Source organism: Anastrepha ludens, chromosome 5 (genome assembly GCF_028408465.1).
Source record: "Anastrepha ludens isolate Willacy chromosome 5, idAnaLude1.1, whole genome shotgun sequence".
Taxonomy (NCBI): Eukaryota; Metazoa; Arthropoda; class Insecta; order Diptera; family Tephritidae; genus Anastrepha; species Anastrepha ludens.
In genome coordinates this window covers 94,391,243-94,410,410 of record NC_071501.1, presented here as the reverse complement: position 1 = coordinate 94,410,410, position 19,168 = coordinate 94,391,243, and the positions used below count along the sequence as shown (strand labels likewise).

At 36.9% G+C, this 19,168-nt stretch overlaps 1 protein-coding gene across 3 annotated transcripts; it reads right to left on the bottom strand.

Annotated features, from left to right (window-relative positions):
• Nucleotides 1-7,131: 7,131 nt before the first annotated feature.
• On the bottom strand, nucleotides 7,132-15,824 carry LOC128863971 (glyoxylate reductase/hydroxypyruvate reductase-like). Of its 3 annotated transcripts, none has more exons than XM_054103414.1 (5): nucleotides 15,719-15,824; nucleotides 11,411-11,813; nucleotides 10,990-11,327; nucleotides 10,789-10,914; nucleotides 7,132-7,371 (listed from the first exon to the last, which is right to left on the bottom strand). In XM_054103414.1, the coding sequence occupies exons 2-5, from the start codon at nucleotides 11,806-11,808 to the stop codon at nucleotides 7,253-7,255; spliced, it is 981 nt and encodes a 326-aa protein (XP_053959389.1). In that variant the 5' UTR covers nucleotides 11,809-11,813; nucleotides 15,719-15,824; the 3' UTR covers nucleotides 7,132-7,252. The 3 variants fall into 3 exon arrangements, with proteins under 3 accessions (XP_053959389.1, XP_053959388.1, XP_053959387.1); XM_054103413.1 differs by lacking the exon at nucleotides 15,719-15,824 and adding an exon at nucleotides 12,129-12,280; XM_054103412.1 differs by lacking the exon at nucleotides 15,719-15,824 and having other exon boundaries at nucleotides 11,411-12,051.
• Between the last annotated feature and the right edge of the window lie 3,344 nt (nucleotides 15,825-19,168).

Genomic DNA, 19,168 nt, shown 5'->3' with positions numbered 1-19,168 from the left:
GGGCCGAAATTATCGGTACAAAAATGTGGATGACTTTTCCGAGCGCGGCGTGAAGCGAGTGACGGAGGATAAAGTGATCGTCCAACTTTTTAAGCGGGACCCAGTTTTGCTAAAAAGGAAATAAATGTGAGTATCAACACTAGCGAACGTCGACTGAAGGACGCGAACATATCCTACCGTCCCACACATCACTGCTCTCAGAAAAACATATTGAGAAACAACAAATCAAAAAAATGGTGTCACAGTATTGGACTGGCCTTTCCAGCCCCCAGACGCCAACCCCATTGAAAATGTCTGGGGAACTATAAAAACGCATCTTGTCGGAAGGCCAGTCCATGATTGAAACCAAATCGTACGTCAAGTGTGCAAAATCTAGTCCTGCTTGTCGACGAGCTACGCAGAAAAGCTGGTTCAAAGCATGAAGAAGATGTCAGGCTATACTCAAAAACGAAGAAGAGTAATTGCGACTCGTAGGTTGGTACATAGTTTCATGTAAAAAAAGATTTTAAATATGTATCTTTTATACTTCATGAATAATCACTGTTCCTTTTTTCTGACACAGACTGTAGAAGGCAAATTACATTTTTGCTGCAGTCTATAGGCATCCCGCTAAAGCTAAAGCTAATTGAGCTTTCAATTATGACGCAAGGAGAGCGCTCAAATCCTTTCCGCTTATATCGGGAGTTAAACAAGGAGACTGCTCCAGCTGTGTGCATATGCAGATGATATACTTACTTATACTAGAATTAATAAACCGAAATACTGGGCTAAGAATTAACACAGAGAAAACGAAATTTATGGTCCAATCCAGCTCCGGTTTAAGGCATGATGACCTGCCAATCGAATACTATGCATTCGAGAGTGTAGAAGAATTTCCTATGTGGGTATCAAAATATCAGCCAATAAGGACATGTCATTGACAGAGTTTTAGCAGCAAATAAGTCTTACTTTTCTAATTTGAAGTTGCTTCAGTCTGAGTTATTATTTCGCGACCAAAAGTTCAGGATATACAAAATCTTGATACTCCTCGTGCTTGCGAACTATGGATGCTAAAAACTACTGACATTAATTAGCTAATGGTATTTGAAGACGAAAAATATTGCGAAAAGTATATGGACCTGTAAGACTGCAAGACGTTACTTATCGAATTAGATATAATATAATCATGAGCTGGAACTGTTGGCAAAAACCGAAACTGTGATAAGATTTATAAGATCTCAGTGGATAAGATGTCTCGGAGACGTGTTTAGAATGCCCAAAGAGAGAACAACTCGAAAGGCAGCTGAATTACGCCCTATTAAAGGCCGAAGCAGAGGACGCCCCAGAAAGAGATGGCTCGAAGATGTGGAAGTTAATCTTGAAAATCTAAACATGCGGCCGTGGAATGAGGTAGCCTTAGATAGAGACAGATGGCGCAAGGTTGTGAATGAGGCAATGGTTCATCAAGGACTGTGATGCTAAGTGGAAGAAGAAGAGTCTCGAGGAACCGTTTCGATTTATTTCGTTTCCACGAAAATGATTGCAGTATTGGATATAGCTGTTGGATAAAGTTGTAGTTACCTTCGAGAAATTGTTCGTTTTCCACTAGAATCAAGTATTCTTGATAACCAATTTTATACTAAATATCCAACTTTTGGCTGGTCTTTTCCTAGGCCAAAACTTTGCTCAATAACACATCTCTGGTGAGAAATTTTTTACACCGTGAACACTTATTTAAAGCGTCTACAACCACGGAGTCATTCGCGAGCCAAGCCGTCAGTCACATTAATGAACTCATACGCCATAGAGAATATAAATTTAGCTATTTCTATCATAATAAATGATATACTCGAAAACAAAGATTGTTTTCACCATATCTCAGTTTGGAAATACGTATTTGCCTATCCCTTATTCGTATATTACACTATGCACATTAGTTATGACTTTGAAACGTGTTCCTAAACTATTACAATAAACTAATTATAGATAAATGAACAATAACATAGATTAATAGGTAATAGATAAGAACATATTTTTCCTTGTATCTTAATGACCTAAGTACCACTTTACAATGCGGTATGGAAGTTGCTGATAGTGCGCTCAAGCTACTGCTGTACGCTGACGATATTCTTTTGCTTGCATATTCTGCGATAGATCTTTAAAAATTGATTGATGATCTATACGTTTTTTGTACGCAATGAGGACTAAACGTAAATCTGTTTAAATCTACAGTTATGGCTTACCGAGAATCTAAGTTAAGCTACCTGGCTGTGGTGTTTAACAAAAAAAAATGTTCCAGATGCGACCGGTCTTTATTGGTTGCTAAATCTTTTACAACTGAACTTACAAATTAGTTTAATTCTAATATCTACTAAGATGAAAAGCTAAGCCCGCGTGCTTGCAACGTGAACGGTACTAGAGGTTTCTCACGGGTAGTAGAGGTTTTCCACGGGAATGCCCATCACTGCTCTGAATTTCCTCAATACCTTTGTGGTTGCGCGTGTAGAGTGTTAGTTTACCATCATATTTTGATTAGGTCATATGAAATATTGCGTTAGCTTATATTAGAATCCCCGTGGCTGTCTTTGGCCGTACGGTAGTATTGCCATTGAATATAAATATCTTAGTATTATGTTAAACTATGCACTTAGTTACATAAAACACTTGGATAAATAACTTTTTGAGACAAAATTTGCAATAAATGCCACGTGGCTGAAATGCATAAGCAACCCGGAATAAATAATTCCAAAAAAAATTTAAATAAGGTCGATAATATGCCAAGGTGCTCCGATCTGGGGTGTTAATAGATATGAGCCAGCAGAGAAACTTCTGCGACTCTTTCTAAAAAAATTAATTTTTCTACCTCCAAACACGCCAAACTATATGTTCCACCTAGAAAAGGATTTTTACCGCAGTTTTTCGATATACCTATACCCACATTACTTTTATTGTACGTTGCCTTAGTCTACCGGCAAACAGACTCCCCCGCAGCTTGGCTGTCGAAGCAGTAAGGCAGGGATCGTATTGGGTTAAGAAGTGGACTGAAATATACAATTGTGTAGATATCTATCCCCCGTTAATTTCAGCCAATCGTCTATTAAGAGTAGCCTGCCATTATTAATAGATAAATTGATTCAGAAGGAGCTGCTACCTTTTGCTGAAAGGGACCAAATGACATTACAATGAGTTTATTTTAATGAAGAGCTCAAAGTACCTTTACATTCCCATCAGTGGGTTGAAATATATGTGGCTCTCGTATTCCGATCAGCTACATACTTATTAGAGAAAATCTACCTAAGCCTAGTAAAGAACGAATACTCAAATAGAAAATACTGTGGCGTTTCTTCGTCATCCACACTTAGTCGGTATTATGCCTCAGTAGTTCCATTCCATCCATTAACCACCAACAATCTTAAACCGGTCCTACTCAACTTGGTACAGTCCTTGTTTGTCCTCTCGGCTAACATTACCAGTACCTCTGACTGAAATACAGTGGGTCCTCGTCGAAAGCTTTGGAATGTTTAAGCCTTATACTTATAAATATAAATGCTTACTTATAAATATTGGGTAGGCAACTAAGTAATTGCGGATTTTTTTTAGAAAATCAAATACAATTTTTTCGTGGAACTAAATAAATTTATTCTGTAATATATTGTGCATATTGTTCAATGACCTTTCGCCATCTTTCAGGCAGAATCATAATCCCATGTTCGTAAAACTTCTGGTTTTTATTAGCAAACAACTGAATCAGGTACGATTTGACATCATTATCATTATTGAAATTTTTACCATTCAAGGAGTTTTGTAAAGATCGAAACAAAAAGTAATCAGATGGTGCAAGGTCAGGACTATGCGGTGGATGTGGCAAAGCCTCCCAACCAGGCTTCAATAACTTTTGCCGAGTGGACAAAGATGTGTGTGGCCTTACATTGTCATGATGGAATACAATACTTTTTCGATTTGCCAATTCGGGTCGCTTTTCTTCAACTGCATTGTTTAATTTCGTTACTTGTTCAATGTAGAGATCAGAATTGATCGTTCGAATTGGCTTACATGATAATTCGAAGAGTTATTGACCGATCTCCCTGAAATTTTGCACACATCTTTTTTATGATATTACTTTCTATGTCAATTTACAAGTTTTTTTCGAAAAAATAATTTTTTCGAAGCAAAAATAGTAGGAAAATTCGCCCCAAAACTCTTTTTTTTAAGCATTTTATTCCGCGAATTTTTTTCCATTTATTGTTAATTCATATAGAAATTATTACATTAATAAAAAAGAACTATTGAGAAGCCCTGTTGGAAGAATTGAGTGTACACACGCCATTGTAAATAATTAAATTAAAAACAAATGTTTATATTATTTTAATGTATAAAAAAATATATTGGCTTCTTCGTTTTAAATAATTTTAATGAAAATCAGGGAAAATATGACCGTTTACAAATATCTGTGCCCTTAATATATTGTATATGTCGATTCTAGTTTATGGAGCCATTTTATGATGACGCACAATATCTACACTACTAAAATTCGCTAACACAACTTAAAAGGCAATCTCATTACCTACTATTCTAGATCGAGCAAACAGATACAAATTTACTAACAATTTTCTTAAAAACAATCGTTACCCATCAATGAGTGAGTTATTTTGAGAGGCGCGTCATATGGCATAACAAAATGTTAATGAATGTTAATGAGTTTTTAAATACTGATAATATTCCCATCTTCCTCTAATAATTTAGCTTTTCTATATTGGTTGCTCATTAAGCTTTGCGTATATTAAAAAAAGTTGAAAAAGAAAAATTGAGTTTTGGGGAATTATAATGAGTTGTGTAAAATTTCCGCAAGTGGGCCAATGACTCAGTGTATGATATGTACGTATTTAATGTCTTGTCTGGGACATTTCTTCAGTCTTCTCGGTCTGGGAATTCGACTGGTATTTGAAAAGAAATTAAAATAACTTTATATAAAATAAGTATATGTGCATTGGCTTTTATTTACACTTTTTTCAACGTTTCTATAACTTTCGATTTTCTAATAATTAATAAATTTTCCATTTTCAGAAAGCACATCATTTATACGTTTAGGCATAGAGCCTGCCAAGGTTTGAATAGTGAAATCATCTATCTTGTCCCACTCTTCCACTAAAGAAACTTTCAGGTCTTTGATTGTCTCGAACCGCCATTTTTATAAATACGGGCCGACAATATTCCCCAGAAGCTCTCAATTGAGTTTAAATCGGCACTTAGTGCTGGCCAATCCAGAACTGAAATTTTTCTTGACGATAGGAAGGCCTTAGTTAAACGAACCGTATGGATTGGGGCGTTGTCTTGCTGGAAAACCCAGTCGTCGCCGTAATTGTTTCCCGCAAACTCAATGAAAACATCCTCTAATACTTCAACATAGAATTCTGCATTGATTCTTGTCGGAATAAAACAAATTGGAGACTTTCCACCATGGCCGAAAGTGGTCCAAATCAGCAAAGACCCGCCACCGCGGTTCCGCTTGGCCGTGGTTGCCTAAGGTCCCGCCAATATTTCCGGCAAACATTTGGACCATCTAAGTTGAACTTTTTTTCGTCCGAAAATACAACTTTTCGGAATTCGTTAATCCTAAATTTATATTTTCCGGCAAATGCTAAACGAGCATTAATGTGGCGTGCTAAAGAGTTGAAAAAGTTGGTACCGGCTCCCGTAAACAATATTTAAATGTTCCGTCCTCGACCAACATTTGATGTATTCATCTATCGGTGACCTTAAGACTTAAATGGTGTTTGATTTCCATGCAAGGCATTTCTTTTTGAGCAGCCAGACGACGAATTTTACGTTTGCATTTGCTCTTTCTGAGAGCTGCTCTTAGTCTGAGAGCTGCTTTGGCAGCTGTTTGCTTACCGAATTGTTCTATTGGTAAAATATTAAGCATAATATTTAGTGCATCTGTGGGTGTGGCCCTAAGGGCCGCGCAGATGCAAAGACTGGCCATTCTTTGTACATGTACCATAGTTCTTTTAATGTATAATTTATCTAAAGCTGTCCACCATACTAATATGCCGTATGTTAGGATTGGTCTGACAATTGCTGTGTAAAGCCAATATACGATAGATGGGGAGAGGCCTTAGTCCTATCAGCTGTTTACAAGAGTATAGTGCTATTGTCGCCTTTTTTACTCTATCTTCGACATTTGCCTTCCAATTTAGTTTTCGATCTAGTATTACTCATCACTAAATGACAGTGCCGTTCCACCTAGAGTCGGGGGAGCTATATTTGGAATTGTATGGTTCCTGGTAAATAGGATGAGTTCAGTTTTATTGGGGTTGACGCTTGTTTAGTAAATCTTGCATGACTTCTCTAAGTGTATTGGGAAATTTCCCTCTTACTGCCATTGCAACGACATCCGCATAAGCTACGACGTGTTGTCCTCTCTCCTCTAGGCTCTTTAGCAAGGAGTTTAATGCCACCACCCATAGGAGAGTGGACAGCACACCGCCTTGAGGTGTTCCTCTGCTAACTTTTTTTCTTGATCTCTGAGGTCCCTAGGGTTGCGATCGCAAGTCTGCTCAAGATCATGTTTTTGATGAACTCAACCAGAGCGCCAGAGATCCCGATATCCGTCAGTGCCTTTATTATGGTATCCGGTAGGATGTTGTTGAACGCGCCCTCGATATCAAGGAAGGCTACCAGTGTGAATTCTTTATTATAAATTGACTTCTCGATTTCTGTAACAAGTGAGTTAAGTGCTGTTTCAGTAGATTTGCCTGTGTTACTCAGAAAAGTAATAAAAGATTGAAATCGTACCCGTCACAATAAATAAACTTTTCAATTAAGTCAATGCCATGACCGTTAGATATTTATACATGAGTTCTTTTTTTCATTTCAAAAGCAATAATTTCGTTAAAAAACCAACTTTCATAGAGGTTCATAATTTTTTTTTTATTACATTTTTACAAGCTCCAACTTTTTGCTTATTATGGAAATTACGGCATATAAATAGCACTGTTTCTTTTTGTTTTTGTAAAATAAGTACAATAACTTCCGTTTTTCCAATTGGCTGACGGGTTGCTGTAATTGCATAAAATTTTGATTAATACGCCTATTAATTACTTGGATATTCCACTCGTGCTGAGGCGAGAAAATTTATTTAGAAACATGCAGTGTTTTTTAATGGATTTTTTTATTACAAAAAGGCTTCATATTTTACACAGCTAAACATACATACACCCCAGCGGTTTGCTATGGGAGCTTCATGGAAAAATGTCGTTTTATCCATAACCATTTAATAGGCGGGCGAGAGCATTGGTTCACCAGCCAGTCCCCGCAAAACGTTGTGCGCTGCTATGATAGACATATCGTCACGGGTGCGTTCGGTGGCCGAGCCCAAGTGAGGGAGAACAACTGAAAGGAGAAATGAAAGGGGATTAAAATAGTTGCTATTTATAATTCTTTTTTCATCTCATAATAATAATTTCAACGTTCGATTGCACTATAAATATTGCTTTTGAAGATCTCGTAGGGTTGTGAGACAGCAAAGGGGGTTTTTACAAATTTATGTGTAATAAACGTCGTTAGTTTTCTGTTATGATTTTTCCTTTTTTCATATTTCAAAGTTGTTACTTATAGCTTCTTTAAGCCTGGAATTTCATCCATCGTCAAAACGTCAAGACTTGTTTTTGTTTTCAAACTTTCTGATGTTTACATCTCTGGTGTTTCTCTAAACTAAAGCGAAGGAATAGGAGGAACGTACAATTTTAAGGCGACTCTGAACGGCAAATGATTTTTATGAGAAGCTTTTTCATTGCAGAAGTGCACTCGAAGGCTTGCCATTGTCTGCCGAGGGGTGACGCTTTTAGAAAAAACTTTAGGTGTTTCATGCATGGAGATTCGAACCTATGCACTTCCGTATTGCCTAAGATAACAAATATGTGGGTATTAGATAAACAAATTCCGTTCTAAAGACTTTCTCAACATTCAGGTGGATCATCAAAGTTAACTATGACGTTCCCACAATAGTTGGATCTACGCTAGCGGAACGACCCACATTTATTTCTGGTCAAGGACTGTCACTTCATTCACTACCTTGGCAAGTATTCATTTGAATCAGGGAACAATAGTCATATATTTCAGATGAAGAGCTTCAATTCGGAACCAATTGCTAAGTTCGAGTGACTCCTGAAGTTGAATCCACATAATCGGTGCGACTCAGATTCATATCCAGCTATGAACTGCCACTTTAGCAGGACTCGCCAAAAACTTATCGCGAATGCTTTTGGCCTAAAAGAAAGAAAAATAGACGGATCCAGGACCGAGCGCATCTATTGGAGCAGGCAGAGTTTAGACAAGCATTAAACAGCATTCATTGGGTTGTTGTTGTTGTTGTTGTAGCATAACATTTCCTATACATTTACGGGGGGCTCCTGGAGTGGCAGTCCTTGGCCAGATATCAATCCGGATCGTTCCGGTAACATAGAAAATTCATTCTTTGTTTTCTACTTTGCCAATACTTTGCCGTAACAATCTGCAATCTAACGTGCAAAACATTGTTGTTGGTCCCGTGCCATCACCTTTAATAAAGACTTTAATAGACTTGTCAAAATCGCGAAAAATAAAGTAACTGTTTTGGATAGACGACACTTCCAGTACTCAATTCGCTTTGACCTTTCACGAGTGCGCCTTGGGAAATTCACACTCAGATAAAAATCTAAAATTTGGAGTTCCTTCTTATCTGTAGGCTTGACGCAATAATATTGAAATTTTTAAAACATTAAATTCAAATACATTTCAATCGAATTTCACAACTGAATGCGTATTCTAAATTAGCACACGAAGACAGGGATCGATATATGGCCAGTTTAAAAAATTAGTTGCAATTACTTTGAACATTTTGAGTGCCCTAGTTGACATTTTGACATTGGCCGCAAAAACAAACAAAAAGCAAAGAAAAAAGAAAAAATAATAATAACAATAAAAAACACGAGTGCGGAAAGCATTTAGTATTTGCAAGTAACGGGTGATCAATCATGAGGTGCTTTTTTCAATAGTTAAAAAAAAACAAAAATGTAAATTATGTTCAAAACCTTTATTTATCATTTGAAAGGACATTCTTTGACATTTACTTTTTGAATATGACTTCATTCAAATGTTGGCCGCAACTATGCTTAAGGTAGTCCATTCTGAAGGTCCAATTTTCAATCACTCGTTCGAGCATTTCGACTGGTATGTCGTGAATAACACGCGTAATGTTGGCTTCCAGAGCTTCAATCGTAGCTGGTTTATCAGCATAGACCTTGGACTTCACGAATCCCCAAAGAAAAAAGTCCAAAGGTGTGATATCACAAGATCTTGGTGGCCAACTCACAGGTCCTAAACGTGAAATCAGCTGCTCTCCGAAATGACTTCTCAATAAAGTCATTGTTTCACGAGCTGTATGGCAAGTGGCTCCGTCTTGTTGAAACCAAATGTCGTAGAGATCATTAGATTCAATTTCAGGTAGCAAAAAGTCCGATATCATGGTACGGTAGCGAGCACCATTCACAGTTACGTTGCGGCCATCATCATTTTTGAAAAAATATGGACCGATGATTCCACCAGCCCATAAACCACACCAGACCGTTGTTTTCTCTGGGTGTAAAGGTAGCTCTTGAACCTGTTCTGGTTGCTCTTCATCCCAAATACGGCAATTTTGCTTATTGACGTAACCATTGAGCCAGAAATGCGCCTCATCGCTGAACACAATTTTGCTCGAAAACAGCGGATCTTCTTCAATCTTTTCAAGAGCCCAATCAGCAAAACGGTGACGTGCAGGAAGGTCATTTGGCTTTAGTTCTTGTACGAGCTGTATTTTGTATGCTTTTAAATGAAGATCCTTCCGTAAAATTGACCAAGTTGTTCCATACGACAGTCCAAGTTGCTGAGAACGGTGCCGAATCGATTCATCGCGGTTTTCACGTACACTCTCTGCTACTGCCGCTATATTCTCAATGTTTCTTGCTGGACGTGGTCTATTCGGTCGAGAATTATCCACCAATGAATATTCGGATTCAAATTTGTTGATGGTATGTCGAATAGTGTTTAAGGCAGGCCGATTATGTTGACCATAATGCGGTCTAAGCGCACGAAAAACATTTGTCACAGAACGCTGATTTTCATAATACAGTTGAACAATTTGTAGACGTTGTTGCGGTGTGAGTCTTTCCATGATGAAATGCCAAACGCTGTTCAACAAATCCACGGTGACAGTTTGCCACAACTCGCGCGCGATCTGTAAAAAAAACGCAAATGAAAAAAACTCCTCTTAATTGATCACCCGTTACTTCAGCTAGTGGTTGTACATATGTATAGATAAGAGACAAAAACAAAAACAAAACTACAATAATCCACTTTGATAAGATTGTGATCACTTTTTGCATCACTTTGTTGCTTGCTGACGAAAATAGTCTGTACTTATCACCGCTCCCACGCGTTAGTACTTAAGCCGCAAAACTGTGGGTGTAAACAAAAATTTTAATATTTGTTAAAAGCATAAGTATTTTCGCCAAGTCACTATTTTTCTCGAAAAACTCCTTATTGCATAAAAATTACATTAAATCCTTAAAAAATTACCATTAAAGTAAATTCTACTTTAAGTTTAATAAGGAAACTGGGCCTGGATAAGATACTGTGATGTATAGAGGGCTTAAAATATCATGAGATCGAAGAGCAAACCTTCAATAAACTTAAAATCTAAAAATCTAATCTAAAGTCAATTAGGTCAAAAGTGTCACAACTCTTGGCTCTTGGCCTTTAACTACTCATTCCCACTCATCTTGTACTCACCGAGGTTTGGTAGACTCAAAATCGGATCAGTGGGTGGCAGTGGTTCAGGTGTCATCACATCCAAACCGGCAGCAAATATTTGATTTGTTTTCAAAGCTTCATACAAATCTGGCTGATTCACAATACCTACAAATGCGATAAGATGTCTGTGTATTAGTACTAAATACCTTTGCCTGTATGTAAGCACTGCTCGGCACTCACCTCCACGTCCAATATTCACCAGCACGGCAGTCTTCTTCATTTTACCAAAAGCGGTGGCATTGAAAACACCAGCAGTGTCCTTGGTCAAGGGCGCCGCAATAACTACGAAATCACTCTCGGCTAGCATCGTGTCGAAATCTGCTTTTTTGGCATTGTATTCCTGCTCAATTTCAGGCGCCACCCGACGACGTGTCGTATAGAGTACGCTATCAATGTCAAAGCCCTTCAGACGCTTGGCGATGTTTTGTGCAATACCTCCAAAACCATAGAAACCCACTACGGAGTCGCGCAAATCGCGGCCCAACATCCAGTTGAGATGGAAGTCCTCCCAGGTGTCACTAAGGGCAGTTAAGAAAGTCGGAAGGGAAATTTATATTGCAATTTATGTATTTCTATAACAGCACAAAATGATACTACTTACGTTTCAATCTTCATCCGTCCTTCGTGGAAGCGACGCGCTGCCGCCAGCAATAAACCAACCGCTACATCTGCCACCGCTTGATTGAGCACGACGGGCGTGTGGCCGAGTGGTATCTTACGGCGCTTAATTTCCTGCACATCCACGTAATCTATGCCCGCCGACATGGTGGAAATCGATTTCAGTTGTGGTCCAACCACATCCAATACTTCGGCATTGAGCGGTTCATGGCTGCCCCAAAAGAGTGCGTCTACACCTTTAGCTTTCTCTAAAATCTCTGAACGCAAAGGCGGCAAACTCTGCACTACGGTCACCTCACAGTCGCGTGACAACAGATCGATGCCAGCTTGTGGCACTTCTGGGTGTGTTACTAAAATTTTAAATTTTTTTTCGCCGGACATTTTACCTGTGTTTTCGTCGCGAGGTGAGGCGTGCGCGGTGGATGTGGGAATGATGGCGACGACGTGTAGTATGCAGATAGTGAATAGAAAAATATATAAGCTTTTTATATGCATTTTGTGGTTAAGCGAGTTAAGGGTCAAGCACAACAAAAAAAAAGTATAAAAAGAAAAATTCTATTCTAGCCAAAACTAAGATTTAAGCGCAAACAAATTTAAATGTTCTTTGTATTCTCGAGCCTTAAAGCAAACTAAAACTAAAGGCATAGCTTCAAAATGTTGTATTTAAAAACCGGATTTTCAGTTAATCCGCGCTCACTCACAAGTCGCTCTCAGCTCTTTCGTTGAATTCGTCATACGAATGGAGGATATTTTCTGCAGAATTCTTGTGCCCAATAGGCGGCTCTGCTGCGAGCCAAACATCACAATTTTATTTAGCCTCTAAGTGCATTTGGACTACTAGCAGTTGTAGGCGATCACTCAATCTTGCCAATAGGTGTGGGTGTGTGTGCCTCTCGCAAGCTTTCGCCTTCTCAATTTTTGCACCTCTCTCATTCACGCCGATAAGAATCAAACTGTTTGCTCTCTGGTCGCTTCTATATTTACCCAATGACAGTGCAACTAGTTTGTGTATTTTTGAGCGAAGTGAAAATAAATGTTTTCTATGTATGCATAAGTCAAGTCACATGTGCCTTGGTGTAAGTGAAGAAATTACACAGAATTTGGAATATTGATTTCATTAATAAATAAAAATTAATATTGACAAATTTTGGAAGGTGGCTTGTCATTAAAAAAAAAAAACAATTTTGCTCTTTTCTGTTTAGGAACAATTTACTTAGGTAGAGAGCGTTCTTTTTGATCACATAAAAATATGTAAGATAACAAAGGTCTGCCTATCACTTAATTAAGGAATATCCAGTTTTTTACTTTAATGCTGAGTGCTGAGTAGCTGTGTAGTGCTGAGTACATATGGACGCGCTAAATTAATTTAAAAATTGTATATCAATATTTCCAATAACTCCAAATGTATGGCTTGTCGGCTTGTCTAACCGATAAGAACTGAAGTCCATGCAAAGCAGCCATTATCGCGCCAATCAAGAGGAAGGGGAAAGGTAATTAAAATTCGACTTCTAATGGATTCTTATTGCTTTATTACTGTGACTGAGTAAACAGTGATTTTATAGACGTAGTTCTACGATTAACGTCACACTAAAATATCGTTGCTTACAAACAGCAAATGTTATGTACAAGTAGATATCCGAGATCACATAGATATTATGGCAGAAAGAATCGCGAGCAGAGCTTTGAATGTATGTGTCATAAAATTGCAGCAAATCAACATTATAAATTTTGATTAAAAAAAAAAAAATTAATAATTTAATATTTTATTTTTTGAAATAACAGACAATTTTTTCAAAAAGACATAATACAACTTTAGCAGTTTATATATATCTTTTTTTTCCTTATCTTTATATATATATATATATAATTGACGAACTTTTTAATGGCAGAAATACACTCGGAGGTTTGCCTTTGCCTGCCGAGGGGCGACCGCTATTAGAAGAATGTTTTTCTTAATTTTGGTGTTACACCGAGATTTGAACCTATGTTCTCATGGTGAATTCCAGCAGGGCTTAATTGGAGAAATTTCGGTGCTTCAAATGATCTGATGAGACTACAATGCCAATGGCTGACTTTGAATTGGAGCAACTGCGGCTGCAATAATTTCGGTTCTGGAAGCAGTGCTTTGTTTCAAAAAAGGTACAAAACGATTCAAAAGCGAATATGCCGACTCGAATTTATCCAGTTTCTCACAATCCCTAAGGATCGTTAATCCCTATGTAAGTAAGCTTCCATAATCCAAAATACCAACCATATTTTGCGTACATTAGTATAATACTAACGATCATCGATTCGACGAAGTATTTTCAGTATTATTTGTTTTTTGTTTTTATAAATGAAAAAGTTAACTTATAACGATTTATGAAACTTTTATGATTTATTAATTGAGTTTAAAAAGAAAACACTTTTCGTACATAAAATTTGACCTCGATTACACCACGCAAATCAGTAAAATGCAAGTGGTGGTCATCGAATTGAGAAATACTATACACAACTAAGGTGAAAGACCGGCATTGTTTTCCAAACATTGCTCAACTTCACTATTGGTGAAAAAGTAAGTCCTGACAGCCTTTTTGCCATTTATATGACATTAGAGAAGCTTAAGAGCACGTCGGTATTGAAAATACCATTATTATGTATTTGATTATATTTAGAATCTATTTACTAATTGGAATATTTCGTTAATCCGAATCGTGATATGCCATCATCAATTCGTAGTGGCATGCTAATGCTACATAAATATATTTTTTTAAACTTTCTTCAATGAAAACGATTTAATTTTAATTAACCATTTTTATACTTTTTTGACAAGTTAATAGAGCATCAAAAGTTTCAAATTGAAATAAAAAAACTGATATGTCAAACATATTTAAAATGTCTTTCTTTTTGATTATATTATATTTTTTTGCTTTGCGAGTAGTTTTTAAACAAGTCACTTGTTTCTTTATCTTTTTATAATTTTGAATTTGTTTAACTACCAGAATTTCGAAATATCTACATGTAATTTAGTCTTTCTTTAGGTTAGTAATCTAATCTTTCTTTAGGTTAGAACGTGTCTAAGTTCTACTTCAAAATATCAAAATATTATGTATCCATCCTCGATTGAACTCAGATTTTTTAGTAAGTGTATTAACGAAACGCTAAAATTATCCTGTTGTAAAAATTTAAAACATCTAATACCTGGCGCTCAATTTTAAATTTTTTATTTTTTTTCACAATAATTTTACACAAAATGCCAAATTTTTTGCACATTTTGCCTTGGCGTAGAATAGGAATGAAATGATGCAAAATGCAGGATGTCTTTACAATAATTTTATTTTTTTTAAGAATGTAAAGGCACGCTTTGTCACAATAAATATAATTGGCCGTGACACCCCTTTTAGGTGTTTGGGCGAGCTCATCCTCTTATTTGTGGCGTGCGTTGTGGCGATGTTGATCCTCAAGCTACAGTTTTAAGCCGATTCAGAACGGCAAATGGTTTTTTATGAGGAGCTTTTTCATTGCAGAAATAGACTAGGGCGTTTGGCATTGCCTACCGCTATTTCTATCATTTGGGTGGTTTCATGCACGGAGATTCGTACCTGCGCACTTCAGCATGGTAGTCACGCGAATCGGCCACGGCGGCCGCCACAATAAAAGGCATAATAAAAAAACCAGACATAAGAAGTGTACAAAATTGAATCAAAAAGGCATAAAAAGCTAGGGATAAAAATTTATCTTTCTTAAATAAGTGAAAGTTTCTCAGCAAAAACGCAAACATTTTTCGAAATAAAATACTTTTTATTAAACATTTAAAATTATTTTGAGGCAGTTCTTTTTTCAAGAAAAAGTTAAGAATGTTGGGCCACCGCTGAAATGTATTTTAATTATCCTTGCAATGCCTTCATAACATTTTGTTATACTTTTATGATTTTTGAGTTAATGGATATTACATGATTAGAAAATTTTAGGTATTTTCATCAGATTTTTCTTATTTCTGCTAGTTTAACTTAAGCGCGCTTGAAATCGGTATACGAAATTCCAGTATGCAGCTGGAATGTATAGCTTTTTCGTTATTTGAAAACTGAACAATTCGTAGACTTTGCTTAGGGGTATCAGAAAAAAAAAACTTTGCCGATTTTGAATTTCATATTGCACTTTCTTAACTTTGAATATTTTTTTTCTGTTTATTGTATAAAAAAGTATGTTTTATTATTTTTTTCAATTTGCATATAATTTTCATTCCCGACCCACTGCACTCAACGTTTAAAAGCTTCATGCGCTCGCTTTAAGTTAACACTTTCGCACTCACCGATTTAATCTGTGCTTTTGTTTTATTTGTTTCAAATATTTTTCTTCAACACAACTGCCTGCCCAACCCACTTTGCGCTTGCACGTCTAGCGATCTACTAAATAAATTTGTCAAAACCTAGTAAGTTTATAATAAAATCGCTTAAAATGTTTCACAAACATCCACTGCTGGAGGTAAGAGTAGTTGCCAATTACAGATAACTACGTAGACGTACAAAAAATATGTGCATATAAATATGTATGTATGTATATATGCATGCGCGTATTGTGTGATAAATAATTATCTCGGTTAAAATCATATTTTTCGATTACGACTAGAATTTTTTCACTTTGAAATTTTTGGTAGATGTATCTAGCATAAGTACAGATTGTTCCGTCATTCGATAAGGGGATTCACGCTTTTGCGTAAAGTGAGTCAAGTGATTTGCCTCATAACCCAGCAGCCAAAGCTACTAGTTTTGAACTACCTCAAAACCAGTTTGTATTGCAGCTAATGAAATTCTTCTTCTATCTTTCTTCAATGCAGGTACTTTGGCGACTCAGAAACTGCGATGTCCTCCGAAATGTTTATTGTCAGCCTATATATCAACATTATTCAGTAAACTGCCTGGTACGACTCTGGTCTGACTCTGCATAAGTGCCATAACAGTTATTAAATTACTTAGCCTCTGCAATAAATCTCATATCAGTTCATAACAGACAGAAAAGCTCTGATCCAATTTGTGGCGAAAGATAACAATGTTTTGGGGAAGTTGGGCAAGCAAATCAAAATTGATAAAGGAAGCGCTTCTAAATTATTTCATTACAAATTAAAAATATTGTGCAACATTTTTTCTTACCTTGCAATTTGCTATTCGACTTGAAATTATTTTATAGCTGCAGATTTTGCAATGAACTGGAAGAGAGGAAAACGGTAGAACTCCTTCTATGTTCTTGTCCTCCGTTAGCTAGAACCAGATTAAAGTGCTTTGGAGCTTTACAGTTTACTTAGATTCGCAAAAGACGCAGACGTATTACAAGATGGTAACATTAACGATCAATAGGTCCATATAATGGCTTTCAGCCAGCCAGGTCAACCTAACCTTACGTAAAATTATTTTATTTTAAGAAATGTCATAATACAAAACGTTAATTGTGCTGAAACTAAATAAAAACAAAAAAATACTAAAATTCAAAAAAAAATTGGAAAGCATAACAAACACAAAACGAGTGTCGTTTGAAAATTCTGTGCAAAGTCCGAGAGCTGGCACTACTAGCGCGTATCGAGGTTAAGTATAGTGGGCCTGAAAAGTCCCGTGCTTAACAAAGAAAACTCGTTTTTTTTCTTGTTCAAAATTAGCTGTATTCATCAACATAATTTCCATCAAGCACAACGCAATCTAACATTTTAATATTACTTTTGAAGAACGATTATGTTTTGGCTCAAAATAGGTCTCAGTTTCAGCGATAACCTCTTCATTCGAACGAAATTTCTTACCGGCGAGCAATTTTTTTAGGTTTGCGAACAGTCAGTAGACGCTGGTAGCCAAATCTGGTGAATGTGGATGAGGATTGCGCAGCAATTCGAAGTTAAATTTATGTAGTTTTGCCATTTGCTTAGAATCATGAACACGTTCTTGTTTTGGTTCATCAGTGAGCAAACGCGGCACCCACTTTGAACAGATCTGTCTCATAGTCAAATGCTCTTGCAATATAAAACCAATACGTTCTTTTGATATTCTAGTAGCATTTCTTGAAATCACGCTCACCAAATTTCGCCCAGAACGGTATATTTCTTTGTGTTTGGCAATCATTTGAATCGAGGAAGTCGAGTGATTTTCCCTATCTATCATGATAGCGCATCAGCTTGCGCTTCAACAAGTGTGTCACAAAATTAATGGAAATAGAGTTGTAAATCGTTTCACATTCCCTCTATTCTCTAGATATGACTCCCTCAGACTACTATTTGCTCCCCAATTCAATGAAATGGCTGGCACGAAAAAAATTTAATTCAAACAAGGAGCTGAGTGCAGAAACGAGTGGCTATTTTTAAGTCTTGAAGAAATTCTATTATTCGCAAAAGCAAACTGCTAACCAGAGCAGAGCACTTCGTTGGACGAAATGCATAAGCCTAAAAAGAGACTATGACAAAAATAAAAACGGTTTATCTCAAACAAATAAGTAGTTTTTATTTTTGCATAGGCGTTTCAAATGACCCTCTCATTTTTTTGTTCTTGTGTTTAAATAAAGCTGTATTGTTCATTTGTTATTCATTTGCAGCTAGTAGAACTTTAACCACCCTCGAACTAGTATGACCCCTTCTATCAAAGCTTAGTTTAAGAGGTAGAATATTTGCTGTGTGAGCTCAGATTTTTCCTGCTGGGAAACAATTAAAAGATACCGACTTAATTTGTGTTGGGAAAGGTTTACAGACTTAGCAAATACTCGTACATAATTTTTGTACGTTGTAAATTAAGAGAGCAAAGTGACAGTTCGATACCCGAGAGACGCTTCTCTTGTGCTAAATAAATTTCAAACATATAAATTTATTTATGTGACATCTGATCTTTTATGCACTTCTTTACTTCTGCCGGTTTGAAATTTGCAGTTTATAGTCAGAAATGATAAAAGGGGCAAATTTAGCAACAAAAAACGTGAGTTTATACTAAAGGGTGGTTAAGTCTCAAGGTCCGGTGTTGATTTTCAATAAATACAATTTTTTTAGAAAATTATTGTCATTTCTCTTTATTATGATAATATTGGTATGGCTCAATTACGCATAAAACAAAATATCGGCCGAATAGCCGCCGCGGCCTCGACGGCACACCTCCATCCGATGGTCCAAATTTTCGATGACGCTGAGATATAATTGAGGTTCTATGCCGTTAATGTGCCGAATTATCTCTTCCTTTAGCTCTTGAATTCGTTGCTGGCTTATCGACGTACACCTTTTCTTTCAAATAACCCCAAATAAAGAAGTCCAGCGGCGATCAATTGACATCGGCGCGTCGTGAGATTATTCGGTCATCAATTTTTTCTCGCAAAAGAGCCATTGTTTCGTTAGCTGTGTGACAAGTGGCACCGTCCTGTTGAAACCACATATCGTCCACATCCATATCTTCCAATTCGGGACATAAAAAGTTCGTTATCATCTCACGATAGCGAACACTATTCACAGTAACTGCCTGACCGACCTCATTTTGAAAAAAATATGGCCCAATAATGCCGCCGGCCCATAAACCGCACCAAACAATCACTCTTTGTGGGTGCATTGGTTTTTCGGCAATCACTCTTGGCTTGCCATTCGCCCAAATGCGGCAATTCTGCTTATTGACGAATCCACTGATGGGAAAATGTGCCTCATCACTGAAGATGATTTTCTTCACGAAGTGCGCGATATGCATTTTGAAGGCCCGTTTTCATAATAAGCCTGAATAACTTTAGCGCGTTGCTCGATTGTGTAACGTTCCAT

Excerpts from the sequence above, each read along its gene's own strand:
- LOC128863971 (XM_054103412.1), bottom strand. The coding sequence starts at position 11,922 with ATGCATATAAAAAGCTTATATATTTTTCTATTCACTATCTGCATACTA. Across the intron at positions 10,915-10,989 it reads GGTGAATATTGGACGTGGAG|GTATTGTGAATCAGCCAGAT; the intron begins GTGAGTGCCGAG and ends TCGCATTTGTAG. Across the intron at positions 7,372-10,788 it reads TTTGAGTCTACCAAACCTCG|TTGTTCTCCCTCACTTGGGC; the intron begins GTGAGTACAAGA and ends TTCTCCTTTCAG.